Source organism: Oncorhynchus clarkii, chromosome 3, assembly GCF_045791955.1.
Source record: "Oncorhynchus clarkii lewisi isolate Uvic-CL-2024 chromosome 3, UVic_Ocla_1.0, whole genome shotgun sequence".
Lineage (NCBI taxonomy): Eukaryota > Metazoa > Chordata > Actinopteri > Salmoniformes > Salmonidae > Oncorhynchus > Oncorhynchus clarkii.
In genome coordinates, this window is record NC_092149.1 from 17,299,082 (window position 1) to 17,317,862 (window position 18,781).

Below are 18,781 nucleotides of genomic sequence, written 5' to 3' on the forward strand. Positions count from 1 at the left end.
GAATTACACATCCATACAATTAATCATAACTTGATTACAAATTACGTCATAAAGGAAAACGTCCCTAGCGGGCGGAACCGATATGACAGCTTGTTACACAAAGGAAAAGGGCTGGGTTGAGTGAAAAGACTGAGGGACGAAGGGCGAAGTTGTGCTATCGTAAATACAGTATCTTATGCATTCTAAATTACCGCCCATTTGGAAAAGGAAAATGCAATAAATATTTACTCTGAGCTGCGCTTCAGTAGGGGCATTACAGGCCGTGTTGCCAAACCGAGTCCTTTGTCCTTTGAAGAATGTCTCTGGTGGTCAATTGGATACGTTGTAGTAACGTCATTGTGTGGTAGACGGGATACTCTGTTCCTTCCTAACCTGCGTTTGCAACTGCGGCTGCTAACTCTACAGCTAGGAGGTATCACTTCGGTAGTGAATAAGAGTTCAAGGTTCATACCATTCGCAACCAAAGCTCACGCTGATGTTGGCTTCGTTCTGTAGTTATTATCTGAACCATTCTGACATAGGACCGTCGTCCTACCTCCCCGGAACAGGAATTTATGTTGTCGTCAAGGGCTTATATAAGAAGGGAGAGGAGGGTGTGTTTGAAAAGTTTTATAGCCCTTGTCCCGTCACAGGAGAGGGCCACTGATTGAGCAGCCCTATCTTATGAAAACCCAAATGTCACATTTTAAAAGTTAAAATCACATTTCATCCCATCACAAATAATTTCGTATTCAAACATTTAAATTGAACAACAATTCCATGTGAATCCGATAACTCTGATGTGTAGACTTTCCACTTGTCGTGGAAATTTCCTCTATTTACCAAATCATGAGCGCAAACCACACACAAGTCAGAGTTAGATATCAAAGTCCATCTTTAATTATATGAGCTCTATCACAACCCTGTGACTCTCAGATCAATTCAGTGTCTATCAATGAATTCTCTGAGAGCCCCCTCTACATTGCAACTGAGATCCTTTAATAGCAAAGATCCACCCCCCCTAGACGACATGACAAACCACAGGTCTTAGGAACTTACACAAAGAAAATACTTTACTTCAGAGAGAAATATCCCCTAGCCAGATAGAGTTGGCTATAAATTATCGTTCAGTTTGGTCTCCTAAACAAAGCTCTTATTTCGTCCTTGGTACAAAATGGTACCTATACATTACCCCCACCCTATGATATATATCAAATTGTCATTTAGATACAACCAATTCTAAATACAACCAATCCTGGACAAGCTCACGGAGAGGAGAGTGACTGGCACACAGACACAGTGGAGCAAAAGATATGTTTACACATGATGACACCTTGACCTCTCCCCTCTCTGCGGCCCAAACAACTTAGTCTTGACATAGAACAGACACTGCAACCCCGCCACAGTATTATACAAAAATAACATTCTGATGAGAAGTAACTTACAAACATATGATGAATATAAAACATCTTACCTATGTTACCAACTAATTCTGATTATTCCCCAACACACATAAACAAGAGTTTATGTCATCTTATCATTGATGAAAATGTCTCAGATGACAACCGAACTGACATCATATTCATTAAGTACCACCGCATATGTTCAATTGTTCGGATTACCAGAATATAGTTCATTTCCCCCCACCTACTGACTTTCCCAGAATCTCTATGCTAACCAAGGGTTTTGCAAATGTAACCTCAGTAGGGTAGAGAGAGGAAAAAGGGGGGAAGAGGTATTTATGACTGTCATAAACCAACCCCCCAGGCCAACGTCATGACAATTTGATTGATTGATTGATTTAGAAAATAGAGTCTACTTTAAATACCCGATTGTCATACTCATTTTGTCTTTGACAACCACTAATCAATAAGATATGGGGATGCTCAACCGAAATCAACAAAATGCAATCATGCATGACGTGTTCTCTGTATGCGAAAATATAATATTTAATAGTATGTGACATTTTGAAAATCAAGTATGGTTTAAATGACAGGATGTTCGACACTTCATCTACTAGAATTCAATGTACACTCTCCCAACAATGCATTGGAGAGGTGGGCTAGGAGTATTTGGCCGAAGCTTCTGCGGTGTTGAAATGTAGTTTTTGTTCTCCTTAAAATGATAATGACTATTGCATCGTAGGCTACGTCTTTGAAAACAGTATTTTTTCTACTTTAAGAGGATTTCTGTTTTCTCACTGAAAGGTGTTTATTGTTCTTTTAGCCTTGGTCAGAGTTTTTAAACTAAATATTAAACCTTCTGAATGTGTCGGCACAGGGGACTCGTGATGTGGCTGCGTTATTGATGTCATGCTAAATCAGGCCTTTTGATTTCTGAATGTGTCGGCACAGGGGACTCGTGATGTGGCTGCGTTATTGATGTCATGTTAAATCAGGCCTTTTGATTTCTGAATGTGTCGGCACAGGGGACTCGTGATGTGGCTGCGTTATTGATGTCATGTTAAATCAGGCCTTTTGATTTCTGAATGTGTCGGCACAGGGGACTCGTGATGTGGCTGCGTTATTGATGTCATGTTAAATCAGGCCTTTTGATTTCTGAATGTGTCGGCACAGGGGACTCGTGATGTGGCTGCGTTATTGATGTCATGTTAAATCAGGCCTTTTGATTTCTGAATGTGTCGACACAGGGGACTCGTGATGTGGCTGCGTTATTGATGTCATGTTAAATCAGGCCTTTTGATTTCTGAATGTGTCGGCACAGGGGACTCGTGATGTGGCTGCGTTATTGATGTCATGTTAAATCAGGCCTTTTGATTTCTGAATGTGTCGGCACAGGGGACTCGTGATGTGGCTGCGTTATTGATGTCATGTTAAATCAGGCCTTTTGATTTCTGAATGTGTCGGCACAGGGGACTCGTGATGTGGCTGCGTTATTGATGTCATGTTAAATCAGGCCTTTTGATTTCTGAATGTGTCGGCACAGGGGACTCGTGATGTGGCTGCGTTATTGATGTCATGTTAAATCAGGCCTTTTGATTTCTGAACGTGTCGGCACAGGGGACTCGTGATGTGGCTGCGTTATTGATGTCATGTTAAATCAGGCCTTTTGATTTCTGAATGTGTCGGCACAGGGGACTCGTGATGTGGCTGCGTTATTGATGTCATGTTAAATCAGGCCTTTTGATTTCTGAATGTGTCGGCACAGGGGACTCGTGATGTGGCTGCGTTATTGATGTCATGTTAAATCAGGCCTTTTGATTTGAACAGATTGTTTTAGTTTTGTACATATTGAATTATTTAATTAATGGATCAAGCCTTAGCAGTAATTCTGATCTCATTCTCAATCATCAGTTGTTTAGTTCATTATGTTGCTGTACAGCGGTTCTGACTTTCCACATTGGTTTGTGCGATAGCCTTTTGATTTGAACATTGGAAACATGTTCAAACATTGGTTTGAGTAATATGTTACAAAGCTTTGGTTTCACTTTTAAATATGTTGAAATGGAACCAAATGATCTGTTTCTGTCTTCAGTCGTTTTTTATGTAGGATAGCTGGACTAAATGGTCTATTACGATGTAGGTCGAATGTGATAGTCTGTTTATAACCAGCCTGAGTCGGCCTATAACTCCAATCATATTCTATTCAGAGTTTAGAGAAATTAATCAAATTGAAATTAGCTATTATCAGGCTGGTTAATGCGATGCCCCGCACCAACAATTGGTGTCCAATGGCCATGAACAAGAGATGGGGACATGGTCTAGTCTTCCAAAGGAGAGATAGAATAGTAGAATACACAAGGTCCAAGTTTGGCATTTGTTTGTACATTAGACATTTTTCTCTTATGTCAGTCACTGACAGTTAGTGTAGAGTCAGCCCTGAAGACAAACATCAACATCATCATCCCAAAAACCCTGGACCCATTCAAATTCGCACACCGGCATGATAGATTCACAGATGACACAATCTCAATTTCACACTGCCCTCAAACTTGGACAAGAGGGGAAATAACTATGTGAGAATGCTGTCCATAGACCACAGCTCAGTGTTCAACATGATAGTCCCTTACAAGCTCATCACCATGTTGGGGACCCTGGGACTAAACACCTCCCTCTGCAACAGGATCCTGGACTTCATGACGAGCCGGCCCCATATGGTGAGGGTAGGCAACAACATCTCCGCCACGCTGACCCTCAACACGGGGGCCCCTCAGGGGTGTGTGCTTAGTCCCCTTCTTTGCTCCCTGTTCACCACGTGGCCAAAACCATCCTCAAGTTTGCTGACAACACTGTGGTGGTAGGCCTGATCACTGACAGTGATGAGACAGCAGTTGGGAGGGCAGAAACTTTTTAAATATTTTTTTATTAACCCTTCCACCACACCCCTATTCGGAGGACAAATATCTTCGTTTTTTTACAGCTTTTTTACTACATATACATACATTTTACATATACATTTTTACATACAGTTGAAGTTAGAAGTTTACATACACATACATATGCCAAATACATTTAAGCCTGACATTTAATCCTAGTAAAAATGATTTCTTAGGTCAGTCTTAGGTCAGTTAGGATCACCACTTTATTTTAAGAATGTGAAATGTCAGAATAATAATAGAGAGAAATATTCATTTCAGCTTTTATTTCTTTCATCACATTCCCAGTGGGTCAGAAGTTTACATACACTCAATTTGCATTGCCTTTAAATTGTTTAACTTGGGTCAAATGTTTCAGGTAGCCTTCCACAAGCTTCCCACAATAAGTTGGGTGAATGATGGCCCATTCCTCCTGACAGAGCTGGTGTAACTGAATCAGGTTTGTAGGCCTTGCTCGCACACGCTTTTTCAGTTTTGACCACAAATTTTCTGTAGGTTGAGGTCAGGGCTCTGTGATGGCCACTCCAATACCTTGACTTTGTTGTCCTTAAGACATTTTGCCACAACTTTGGAAGTATGCTTGAGGTCATTGTCCATTTGGAAGACCCATTTGTGACCAAGCTTTAACTGATGTCTTGAGATGTCGTTTCAATATATGCACATAATTTTCCGTCCTCATGATGCCATCTATTTTGTGAAGTGCACACGTCCCTCCGGCAGTAAAGCACCCCCACAACATGATGCTGCCACCCCCGTGCTTCACGGTTGGGATGGTGTTCTTTGGCTTGCAAGACTCCCCCTTTTTCCTCCAAACATAACGATGGTCATTATGGCCAAACAGTTCTATTTTTGTTTCATCAGACCAGAGGACATTTCTCCAAAAAGTATGATCTTTGTCCCCATGTGCAGTTGCAAACCATAGTCTGTCTTTTTTATGGCTGTTTTAGAGCAGTGGCTTCTTCCTTGCTGAGCGGCCTTTCAGGTTATGTTGATATAGGACTCATTTACTGTGGATATAGATACTTTTGTACCTTTTTCCTCCACCATCTTCACAAGGTCCTTTGCTATTGTTCTTAGATTGATTTGCACTTTTCGTACTAAAGTCCGTTCATCTCTAGGAGACAGACTGCATCTCTTTCCTTAGCGGAATGGCGGCTGCGTGGTCCCATGGTGTTTATACCTGCGTACTATTGATATACAGTTGAACGTGGTACCTTCAGGCATTTGGAAATTGCTCCCAAAAATGAACCAGACTTGTGGAGGTCTACAATTTTTTTCCTGAAGTCTAGGCTGATTTCTTTTGATTTTCCCATGATGTTAAGCAAAGAGGCACTGAGTTTGAAGGTAGGCCTTGAAATACATCCACAGGTACACCTCCATTTGACTCAAATTATGTCTTTTAGCCCTTCAGAAGCTTCTAAAGCCATTAAATAATTTTCTGGAATTTTCCAAGCTGTTTAAAGGTACAGTAAACTTAGTGTATGTAAACTTCTGACCCACCGGAATTGTGATATAATCTGTCTGTAAACAATTGTTGGAAAAATGACTTGTGTCATGCACGACTCATGCACGGCCAAAACTATAGTTTGTTAACAATAAATTTGTGGAGTGGTTGAAAAACAAGTTTTAATGACTCCAACCTAAGTGTATGTACACTTCTGACTTCAACTGTACATGGCACATTTACATAAAACAGTCACAAAAGAATAATACATTGCCAACTCTTTAACTCTTTAATCCAAACCCTCAGCCCTCTCAGCCCATCCCACCTATCACCATAGACCTCAGCTCTTTAATCCCACCCCTCAGCCACTCTCAGCCCATCCCACCTATCACCATAGACCTCAGCTCTTTAATCCCAACCCTCAGCCACTCTCAGCCCATTCCACCTATCACCATAGACCTCAGCTCTTTAATCCCACCCCTCTGCTACTCTCAGCCCATCCCACCTATCACCATAGACCTCAGCTCTTTAATCCCAACCCGCAGCCACTCTCAGCCCATCCCACCTATCACCATAGACCACACTCATTTGGTTTCCATGTGCCATGTGTTTTTCAATTGTGCTGTGATGTTATTATCCACAGATTGTGAGCGAAAACCTTTCCTACGAGTATTATTACATTATTTATTGACTGACTGTGGCTTTCCAAAGTGCATGTTGTGTTTTTTTTAACAATTCCTGAACCTGTGACCAGAAACAAGCTACATAGGGGCAATACCAGAATAAATGATCTATTGATTCTGTCTCTTCGCAACAAAATCTACAGAGCTGAGATTGTTGTATGCCCGATATATATAGCATTCTGTTGGTGGCAATAATTTTTCAGTATTCACACACATAGCCCTTCTGTAGGATCTAGATGGCTTTGTCTAATAAGGAGGTCACTTCCCCAACAAGAGATAACTTCAGTTAAATGTATGTGAATATAAAGGATGTCTGGTTATCCCTTTACTGTTATTGTGCTTAGACAGTCCATACATCATCTATGTCCCAGTCCTTTCTCACCACCTGAGAGTAAACTGTGTCTTCCCTTAAAGAATGCTGGTTTCCCACTGCCACTGCAGAGTAGGTGACATCCTCAGCTGGCTTGACGTCTGCATCTTTCTGGTCTTCTCCAGATGGGTCGTGTGCTTTCCTCTTGTCAATGTTGAATCTGACGATCTCAGAATAAACCAGGTCCTGGGGAAAGACAAAGGGAGGGAGAGGGTGAGATAGATGAGGATCACTGAATGATTACAAATATAATGTGATTAGCTAAAATCTTAGGCTGGAATTCAGTCAAACGCACAGCGAAAAACAAGTTTTCAACAAAAAAACTCACCTCTTCTCTTCCTGTCCTGTCTGCATTGACCACCAGGCTGCTTGCATCTGAAAAACAACCACAGCGGGTCTTACAGAAAGCAGAAATCCAGGACGGGTGTAACTGAGCAGAAGGGGAACTTTTTCGTGCGGTTGCTACTCACCAATGCTGACAGAGGGGTTGAATATAGCCTTGTGCCTAGTTAGAGAGAATAATATAAATACATTCACTGGTAAAACATAACAATCAGTTCCTCTGCACTTGTAATGCCTGATGATACATTACATGCCATTGAGATACATACAGTATATATTCATTATGTTCTGTAACTATGTGTTACAGACAGCGTACACACACCTCTTCCTGACAATGATGAGGTAAGCTGTGGCTGTCACGACAACTGTTACCAGGAGGGCTGCGGTAACAATTCCCACAACCTCGCCAGATGATGGAGGTGGAATCTGATCTGGGAAGGAAACAGAACCCCTGTAACCTCTTTGACCTCTGATACAGCTGCATGTCAGATTGAATCCTACAGTATCTACAGGAAAACTATTGTCACTAATCAATGTTAATATTTCAATCATTTAATGAGATCCATTCTTTTCTTCCCTATATTAAGAGTTCCAGATGGTTGAGTGGAGCTGAAGGATGGGACTAAAAACAAACAAAATATAACTATTGTAAAATATACTGTGTCCGTAAAATGTATATAGTATGTAGAAGCCTAAGTGTTGTTGCCCATTAGTTTACTCCAAATAGGGGAGAGATGGAATGGTTAGGGGAAAATGACATATAAAAAAATATATATATATTGGAAATGATGCATACAATTACTTTGATGGAAGCCACAATCTATCTGCAATATTAAAGCTGAACTTCCAGACTTACTCAGTACAGTGAGGATGGTTGTCCTCGCAATTGAGCCACTAGGGAAGACTGTCAGGAGACAGATGTATTTCCCTGCATCAGTCATCTCCACATCTTTTATAGTAATAGAGGAATCACCTGTGGAAGCTCCAGCGAACTCCAACCTCCCTTTTAGAGGTGACTCAGATATGTTTTGACCTAAATTAGGGCTAAAGACAGCTATGGTAAACTTTTCAGTATCTGATATCTCCCACTGCCACTCAGCCTGAATGAGATTGCCCTGGAGCAACTTACAACGCAGTGTGACATCATTACCCAGGTACCCTGTCACCTGTGGTTCAACACTGACCTGAGCTTCCAACACTACTGGAGATGGAGATCGAAGAAGAGCGAGAAATTAAGAGAGAGAGAGAGAGAGAGAGAGGGATTACGAACCATTTAAAAAAAAACAGAATCATACAGTTGTTCATTATTGGTTTTTAGCTTCTGTTTTCCCCTCTAGTCTGAGTTGTGTTAATTTGGGACCAAAATATCAAAAAAAATTGAAACTGAGAACAAAAATTAGTATTCCTTTTTGGACAAGTTCAGATGGTAACTCCCTGTTTTCTTCATATCGACTGAACAAAATTCCAGGTTAACAGGACCTTCTCTATTTTCCCTCCAGGTTAAAAGGACCTTCTCTATAAGAGAATAAAGTTACAAATAAAAATGTCTTACCTGAAGAGAGGCCAATGTATACCAGCAGCAAAAAGGCAGACAGTCTGCATTTTTCCATAGCACTCCTGCTAGAAATGTGATCTGTGTGATCTATGGTCTACACACGGTCAAAACACTCTCAAATGGTTGCAAAGTAAATTAACTGAAGCATCAATCATGAACTGAGCATAGATGGTGGAAAAGACTAGTCTAATGTGGGTTAACAAACCGCTACAGATAGAGAAGTGAAAATATAGGAAGCATATTTCGTACTTCCTCCCATGAGTGTGGTAAACTGTTATCTGGACCTTTTTTTTTTTTAGACTGTGGTCAGTATGAATACTGGTGATTTACCAACCGGTGGCAAGTCAGGAGTATTCTTAGATTGTCTGAAGATGATCCCTTGCCCCATGTTTAAAGCACTTTTGTGCGAGCGTGTGCACGTACGTGAATGCAGGTGTGTAGGAAGGGTTATATTTGGATTGCTTCTCACTCAGATGACAATCAGCGTTACAAGCACTGCTAGCACAATCCTAGTAACAGACCCCACTGACAACATTACTGATGATGGTTCTTCTGAAAACACAATACGGCCTGGTTACTCACACAGCCTTGATTTCCCACACCATCTCTTGTTCTTTAGGGTATTTTACGGCATGGATTACTAGACAGGAGCATTACAGAATGATAAATGCATAATAAATAACATTTGTTTGATAGGATAACTCACATTACCCTTGGGAGTTACTGACACCCAGCACGGTGAGGGTGGTTGTGTCTTTAAGTGTGCCACTGACGGAGCCTGCCCATTTAAAGGTGAATTTCCCATCATCTCCACATCTTTTATAGTGATGGAGCCTCTGAAAGTATTAGCCAACACCACCCTCCCTTCTAGTGGCGACTCAGGAATCTAAGACTTGTCTTACAAAGCTATGGGAACCGATAAGTCATACATGGAGCAGGTTCAGTTCATGAGACGAATACAACATTTAACACCATTCTTTTATTGGAATTTCAGTTCATATTTGGTATCCTATATGGTGCACTTCTTTTGGCCAGAGCCACATAGGCAGTCTAGTCCTCACTAGTTTTGTGAGGATTCAGCAAGCATAACAGGATTACTCAAACTTCCTCTCATCTTCCTCCTTTCAGTGGAAAAAAAAGTTGCTGTTACCTGTTGCAAAATGTGGTTCAGTAGGGGAGGTTTCTATGAAAACGCCCCTATTGGCATTTAGTGTAGCACAGGTTGTGGTCTGAGGGATGACACTGACCAGAGAAAGCAGATTCAAATTAGTAAGACTTCAACTGGTGTGTGCAATTTAAGGGGATATAATTTGTCCTCTATAGTTGCCTAGTCCATATTTACATTGAGCAAGTATACATAGCTGGATGGCTGAGCTGTACAGTACAAAGACCAGTGTCTACTCAGTAGTGGAGTCCAGTAGGGTCTAGTTTCTAGTCTCCTTGGCTGGTCCTCCAGTGAATGTTTGTCCTCTCTGCATGTATTTGATTACGGTGTAAAACCTGATGGGTGAATCCATAGCCAACTGTGGAAGATGAGGTGAAATCAGCTGCTCTAAGTCAGGGAGAGCGAGAGAGAGAGATTGAGACAACTATGAAACAAGTATTATCAAAGGTAATGTCATAATGAGGATGCAATAAAAAGTTAAAACTTACCACTTTATACTTCTGTTATATATGTTGGAGCCCTGGATTTCCGGTAGAGGAGACAAAAATAGACACATTGAGTAAGTGTGTTTAAATCATCTAGCTAATAGATAGGCTAGTCAGGGACAATGTGGTATATCAAAGATTGTGTATCGGAGAGTACTCCTTTTCATTACAGGTGTCACGCTCGTCATACTGATGAGACCAAGGCGCAGTGTGATAAGCATACATTCTTCTTTAAATGAAGGAAAACCACTAAAAAGAAACAAAAACGAACGTGAAGCTATATAACACGTGCTGACAGGCAACTACACAGACAATAACCCACAAAATCAAAATGGAAAGGGCAACCTAAATAGGATCCCCAATCAGAGACAACGATAAACAGCTGTCTGATTGGGAACCAATTCGAATACAAAAACCCCTAGACAAGACAAAAAACACATACCCACCCTCGTCACACCCTGACCAAAATATTACAGAAAACATAGATCACTAAGGTCAGGTTCTGGACGCCGCCCCCCCCCCCATCTTTACCCTGGTCCTTCCGCCTTTGTTGAGCTGAACCGTGGCTCATCACCGGGCGCTCTGGACTGCCAAGGCGCACTGTAGGCCTGGTGCGTGGTGCTGGCACTGGTGGTACTGGGCTGGTGACACGTACCTCAGGGCGAGTGCTAGGAGGAGGAACAGAGCATACTGGACCCTGGAGGCCTGGTGCCGGAACTGGTAGTACCGGGCTGGGGACACACACCTCAGGGCGAGTGCGGGGAGGAGGAACAGGTCGTATTGGACTGTGGAGGCGCACTGGAGGGAGAGTGTGAGGAGTTGGCACAGGGTCTTGAAGGTACACTGGAGACCTGGTGTGTATAGCCAGCATCAATTGTTCCGGAACTTTAACACACGTTTCAGGACGAGTACGGAGAGCTGACTTAGGTGGCACCAAACTGACAACATGTTATTTTATTCCAAATCCGTGCGTCCTCCACCAACTCCCCCATTTCTCTCTCCTCCTTCTCCCTGACTGGCTCTGGTTTACTCCTCGGCTCCGCCGACTGCTCCATGTGCCCCCCGCAAAAAATCTTGGGGTTTCTGTGGTTGCCTTGACTCCTCATACCATCACCTTTCCTCCTGTTCCATCTCCACCTGCTTCCATGGCAGGGACTTGTCCCCTGCCATTACCTCCTCCCAGGTCCAGGATGTCCTCCACTCATCTTTCTCCCGGGCCCAGGATGTCCACTCCTCATTCACACGCTGCTTGGTCCTGGTTTGGTGGGTTATTCTGTTACGTTCATCATATTGATGAGACCAAGGCGCAGCGTGATAAGCATACATTCTTCTTTTAATGACGGAAAAACACTAAACAAAACGACTGTGCCGCTATATAACACGAGTGCTGACGGACAACTACACATAGACAATAACCCACAAAACCAAAATGGAAAATGGCAACCTAAACAGGATCCCCAATCAGAGACAATGATAAACAGCTCTCTCTGATTGGGAATCAATTCAGGCCACCATAGACCTACAAATACCTAGACATACAAAAACCCCATAGATATAGAAAACCCCCTAGACAAGACAAAAAACACACATACCCACCCTCGTCACACCTTGACCTGACCAAAATAATGCAGAAAACATAGATAACTAAGGTCAGGGCGTGACAACAGATATCATAACAAAATGCTCCAATGCAGTAAGTTGCAAGGTTATTATAACAAACTAAAACTAAAACTTATAGTGAAAAAACTATTAATTAAAATGAAATAAAATAATTAACCAACCTCCTTGAAAAACTAAAACTATACTTAAACTATTATCTTTGACTCCAAAACAAACTAAAATAAAAACATAAACCATCATGAATTATACACAGTTTTTTTTCTCTACATTTTGGGCTGAGAGGTGTAGCCTCGCTCTTCAATGCTCCTGATTGCGGAAATTGATCCACTACCACTGTTAAGATTGTGTATCTACGTCATCTTGCTGAGTCTACCTTTAAAGCTAACCTATGACCTGACCCATCACCTTATGCATTACCGCACCACAGTGGCAAGTGATATCCCAAAAATACACAAAAACTATATAACACAAATGTCTCCTAGCCTCCCACACATAGGCTACTTTCTGTCCCTAATGCTAAAACTAAAAACTAAATAATATAAAAACATTTATATAAAAACATTTAAATATACATGTTTTTATAAAACTCTGATAATGAACTGAAACATGGTGGGAAACATAGATATACAATATCATGGTATCATAAGTGTTTTATTTAATTTGGTGGTGGAAACTCACTCTTGGAGGTGGTAATGGAGGTCCTACATTCTCATACACACGACCACCTGCAAACAAATCAGCAGTTGATGAAGTTGATAATGTACAGTACATTTTAAGTGTTAATGAGACAGATTGTTTCGCGACACTCAATACTCAACATTCAACAATCTCCCTGACCTTTTGCTCCTGGTCCATGGCTGGTGTCAGGTGCAAGACTGGTTCCTGGTCCATGGCTGGTGTCAGGTGCAAGGCTGGTCCCTGGTCCATGGCTGGTGTCAGGTGCATGGCTGATTCCTGAAGTAAATTTGGTGTTAGTTAGGATAACTCTACATTAAAGTTGAAATTGATTCAACTAGGAATAGTAGGTTATACTGACAAATGGTGAAGTTGACTTAAATATATTTTATTTGTCAATGATAGAGCTTGAAAAAGGCCATGCGACCAATTAAGTTGAAACAACAAATACTTTTATTTTTTAATTTTTTTAAGTGCAGTGTGTCTGTATCTGCATGAGTTCACAGACAATAAAAGACAACTGTGGTCATCATCTGCAGCTCTCCACTCTCATCTCAATACTTGCATGTACTGTACAATTACCATACAGTAATTGAAAAAAGTGTACTAGACTAAAATGATCATGTTTTTCTCTTACCTGTCTCAGTAGTATTTGTGGAATTGTTCCTAAACATCATACAGAAACATTTATTTATGGGACCTTTATCAACAGCCTAAATGGTCTGCAAAACATTAATACACAAAACCTCAAATATCTTCTTGAAATGTATTGTTATGTCCCCACAATTGATGGAAGACATTTTTTCTATTGAAATCAAATGGCTTCCTGTTTTCTATGTAAAACCAGAAATACAATTATTATGTTTGTTACTTTCCCAGCATAATGGCACTACCAACCACGCTATTTTCATAGACTCACCGTTGATGAGTTATGCCGAAATAGAGACCAAGAGCTACAGCAACCACTACCAACATCACAGCGACTGCTATACCTGCTGCTCCCTCTGGGCTTAGGGGTGGAGGGGTTTTATCTGCAATGCACAGGGATGGATTCAATCAATCAATCAAACATAAACAAAACACAACTTATGAACAGATGATGCTACTGCCATTTAGCAGACACTTTTATCCAAAGCGACTTTCAGTTATGCATGCATACATTTTTTAGATGTGGGTGGTCCTGGGAATCGAACACACTATCCTTGCGTTGCAAGTGCCATTTTTTATCAACTGAGCTACAGATGACCACTGTTGTGATAGTTAATAGTTTTTGTGATAGTTGATCGTTTTTGCATTTAATTAGCTTTGATTTTCTCGTGACTGTATCAGAGATTCCATTGTACCTTTCACTGACAGACTATGGTCCACACTGATAACATTTCCGGTGAGATCATTCCTGGCATCACATCTGTAGTCCCCACTGTTGTTGTAGCTGACGCTCCTTATGATGTATCCAGCTTCATGTACACCTGTCTGCTGCCCATTGAACAACCAGGTGAACGTAGCAGGCGGTACAGACTGAACAGAGCAGTAAATAAGGGTGAATGACTCCACCTCAGCGATGTGTCGGCCCAGGATGGTCATGGACTCTGGTCCATCTGTAAGCCCAAGAGCAGAAGACCCTCAGACTGTAGTAGTAACAGTGGTGTCCCGTCATTCAGAGTCCGAACTCTTTTGAACCCTGTTTTGAACCCCACTGTTTTGCATGTTATTTTGGCATTAATACGTGTCACATATCAGTTTGCAAACAATGTAAAATATACAGTGGGGAGAACAACTATTTGATACACTGCCGATTTTGCAGGTTTTCCTACTTACAAAGCATGTAGAGGTCTGGAGAACAGGAGGGCTTCTTAAAGAAAAACTAACAGGTCTGTGAGAGCCGGAATTCTTACTGGTTGGTAGGTGATCAAATACTTATGTCATGCAATAAAATGCTAATTAATTACTTAAAAATCATACAATGTGATTTTCTGGATTTTTGTTTTAGATCCAGTCTCTCACAGTTGAAGTGTACCTATGATAAAAATTACAGACCTCTACATGCTTTGTAAGTAGGAAAACCTGCAAAATCGGCAGTGTATCAAATACTTGTTCTCCCCACTGTATATATATCATTGAGTTAATATAGCCACATACAGACATGATCTCTTTTTTGTTTTCTTGAGTAAAGCAGCTCCAAAATGCAGCAGTTTCAGCCTAGCTCAGTGCTTTCTGTGGTGGTGGGGCAAGCCAGCAGAAAATATGAAGCATTGCACCGTGATTGGCTCAGTGTTCTGTCACTCATGGGGACACTATGTCACCGCCAAGTCTAAGGGGAGACCTCGTAAATTCTAGCACCTGGGGTGCTGCCATAGAGTTACATTAGAAGTGCCCACCCAAGGAGGCTAAAGGCCACAGATAAAATGACATCAAATAACATTATATGTACAGTAGCTTTGAATGGACTGATCATGTGGTTTCCAACCATATAAAATCCACAGAAGAAGAAGAAGAAGTACTGATCATGTCAAGATCATACTTTCAAAATCTTAGCTTGCAGTCATAATCATGAATCAAGTCGACAATCTACTGGCAAATCCTTCTCAAGCCGTGTCATATGAAGAGAAATAATGAAGAGAAATTATAGATAAAATGTATCATGGCTCATCGGCCATTGGACACAAACATTACACAACAAGGTGGAAATCGCAAATTCAACAATGGGTGGTTAATTTTGAAAGTATGATGTTGACATGAACAGTCCAATCAAAGTTACTGTAGATATAACGTGATTTGACATAATTTTCTCTGTGGCCAATGACCTTGAGCCTTCTTGGATGGGCACTTCTAATGCAAGTCTATGGCAGAACCCAAGGGGCTTGAATTTTCTAGCTCTACCCTTAGATTTGGCGGTGACGTAGTGTCCCCATGAGTGACAGAACACTGAGCCAATCACGGCGCAACTAGAGAACATTACCAACCCCTACACACTGAGCTAGGCTGAAACACCTGCATATTGGGCTTTATTAACTCAATGATTATTATTATTTATTTTATTTGTTTCATGGTTTGCAAACTGATATGTGACACGTATTATTAATGCCAAAATAAAATGTAAAACGGGCAACCATTCCCCAAAAATAGATTTTTTAAAACATTTTTTAGTTTTAGCTAAAAATGTGGGTCTCAAAATAGGTGGGGCTCTGAATGATGGGTCGTCACTGTTTCAATAAGAATTACAGATCTATAACTCACATTTCTATGTGGATTAAGATGTGGAAACATAGAAATAGCGCCCATAGAACAGATGTATTGCTTTTTAGACTTGCTTTCAATGAATGACAGATCTATAACTCACACTTCTATGTGAATTTGGTCACGTCGCCCAAAAGTAACATATTGCAGCTTTAAGCCTAGTCCTGGATTTAAAATACTTGGAAGCATGCTTGTTAGTTCAGGACTAGGCTTAATCTGTGTCTGAGAATCCGACCCATAGATTATTAGATTAGTTATAGACCTTTACTCACAGTTCACTATCATTCTATAGGAGGCAGTAGCAGAGCTGGCAGGGTTGGTGAGTTTACACACATATTCTCCGCTGTCGTGTCTCTTCACAGGACTGATGGATACTTTCCTGTTTTCCTCTGAGAATAATATATTGCCACCAGCAGACAGAGGCTGACCTTCCTTTGTCCATTGTATAGTAGTGATGTTACCAGCAGCCTCACAGGTTAAGTTGGCGGAGCTCCAATCTGCAAACAGATAGTTTGGTGGTCCTGTGATGTTGGCATCAGATATATTCTCTGTAAAACACGAAGTCATAGCCAAACACTTATGAATATCAAAGATACCACAATGATGATGATGATGATAATGATTTTGATGATTTTGATGATGATGATGATAACGTCAAGTGAATATTTGTTTCAACCTTTCCTCATGGTAACTAAACTCTTAAAGTTAGAATCCTTATTGCTACATAATTTTTTTGACTTTTACATTTATGACATATTGATTCTTGAAGAATGTAACTTCCCACTTGAAACATTATTTGAATTAACGTTGTTTCCACCTGAAATGACGTTAGACCAACGTGGAATAGATGTTGAATTGACGTCTGTGCACAGTGGGTTAAAAACGCGTCATAATCCAAAATGTAAACTTGTTTTACTTCAATGTTTGTAAAGAATATAAATGTAAACACGCCTCCAAAGATGGTTAAAACTATCATGTTGATATCCATAGATCTGCCTATGAATTTGAGAATTGTTTCATTTCACCAGGCCCATATCTCAGCTTTTTACCAAAACTGAAGTGGGACGACTACTTTGTTATTTTTTCATTTAAGGATTTGAGCTTTAACTCTCTTTGACACGGCACTTGGACTTACCATACACAACCAGTTCAGTTGACCCATTGATTGTTTCTACTGTAGCTGTTGTTATAGACACTCTGTATTCTCCACTGTCAGCCAGGGTCAGATTCCTGAGCTGCAGAGATCCAGTAGTTTTGTTCAGAGTGATCCTGTCTCCGTATCCAGGCCCTATAGAGTCATCACCAGTAGAGGTTATAATGTTGGCTCCACCAACACTCCAGGATATTTTATTGAACGGCTGGGCTGGTGGGATTAGATTTGTGATGAACATCGCTGTCCCTCCTTCTGCGCCATTCACAGAACCTTGTGGAAACAGACCCTGACCAGCACAGAGACCTGGAGAGGGAATACAGGACGGCAGAGAGCCTGGGCTCAGACAACATGCTGTACATGGTGGTACACACTGTACACTAAAACATTCCATCATTCAGGACCATTCTAAATGACTGACTCAGAGAACTGGCCCAGTAACAATCACACAGCACTAATAGTCAGACATAGCTAGCTATACGTACACACAACACAGACAGACTGTCTTGCACAAAAAGGAGTGTAGCCAACATTTGTAGTTCAAACACAGGAGAATAGGATGTGGAATCAACATTTTACTAATTTCACGTGGTATCTGACAAATACATGAATCAATAAACTGAATAAGGCATGATCTCTGACAGAGAGTTTTCTCCCCTACTTTGGTAATCAGAGTGTGATTACTGTACTCTACTGTACACAGTCATCTATAGTACAATAATTTAATTTCCATGAAAGGAATCTGTAGTTGTGAAATTAGCAACAAGTGTGGTTGTTGAGCAGATAGGGCTATGTGCAATTACAAGGGGGGAAGGAACACCATTCAATGTTACTAAACTGTAAATGTACAACTCAAATAGCTGTAAAGCATGGCCTAGGTAACAACAAGCGGTTTAAAGAGACAAAGAAGATATCTGCTTTACCTGTGAGTATGAACAGAGTGAGAGAGATGGCTACTGCAGTTTCCATTGTTGTTGGAATACTTTGTTCTGTTCCAGATTTAGAAAGTGCTTCTAGTACACTCACAGTATGATGCTATAGAATAGGCTGAGGTACTATCTTTTAGAGCTGCCAGCCAGGTGACAAGGAAGTTCCCCATTTACTGTAAGCCACATTGCAGTGACCTTTGTATCCGTTTAGGTAATGGCCCTGTAATGTTATTGTGATACAGATATTTATGGTTTATTGTACATGAAGGACAGGAATTCGGTAAACTGGATAATGATCTGCATGGCAGATAAACACACACCTTTTCCTAACATCGTCATTAATTAATGTGATCCACCATTCAGGATTGGGCCTTGCTGTGGACCATGATCCGGAATGAAGTTAGGACAAACACTCAAAGAGACAAGGATGAAGACCAAAACTACAGCTTTTAATGAATCCAATAAACAAATCAAATCAAATCAAATTTTGTTTGTCACATACACATGGTTAGCAGATGTTAATGCGAGTGTAGTGAAATGCTTGTGCTTCTAGTTCCGACAATGCAGTAATAACAAGTAATCTAACTAACAATTCCAAAACTACTGTCTTGTACACAGTGTAAGGGGATAAAGAATATGTACATAAGGATATATGAATGAGTGATGGTACAGAGCAGCATAGGCAAGATACAGTAGATGGTATCGAGTACAGTATGTACAAATGAGATGAGTATGTAAACAAAGTGGCATAGTTTAAAGTGGCTAGTGATACATGTATTACATAAGGATACAGTCGATGATATAGAGTACA

General features: G+C 40.8%; 1 protein-coding gene across 1 annotated transcript; it reads right to left on the reverse strand.

Annotated features, from left to right (window-relative positions):
* Positions 1–10,929: 10,929 nt before the first annotated feature.
* LOC139384963 (cell adhesion molecule CEACAM6-like) lies at positions 10,930–18,010 on the reverse strand. Its single transcript, XM_071129918.1, has 7 exons — positions 17,965–18,010; positions 17,027–17,347; positions 16,164–16,439; positions 13,998–14,252; positions 13,574–13,685; positions 11,497–11,614; positions 10,930–11,157 (listed from the first exon to the last, which is right to left on the reverse strand). The coding sequence occupies exons 1-7, from the start codon at positions 18,008–18,010 to the stop codon at positions 10,930–10,932; spliced, it is 1,356 nt and encodes a 451-aa protein (XP_070986019.1).
* Between the last annotated feature and the right edge of the window lie 771 nt (positions 18,011–18,781).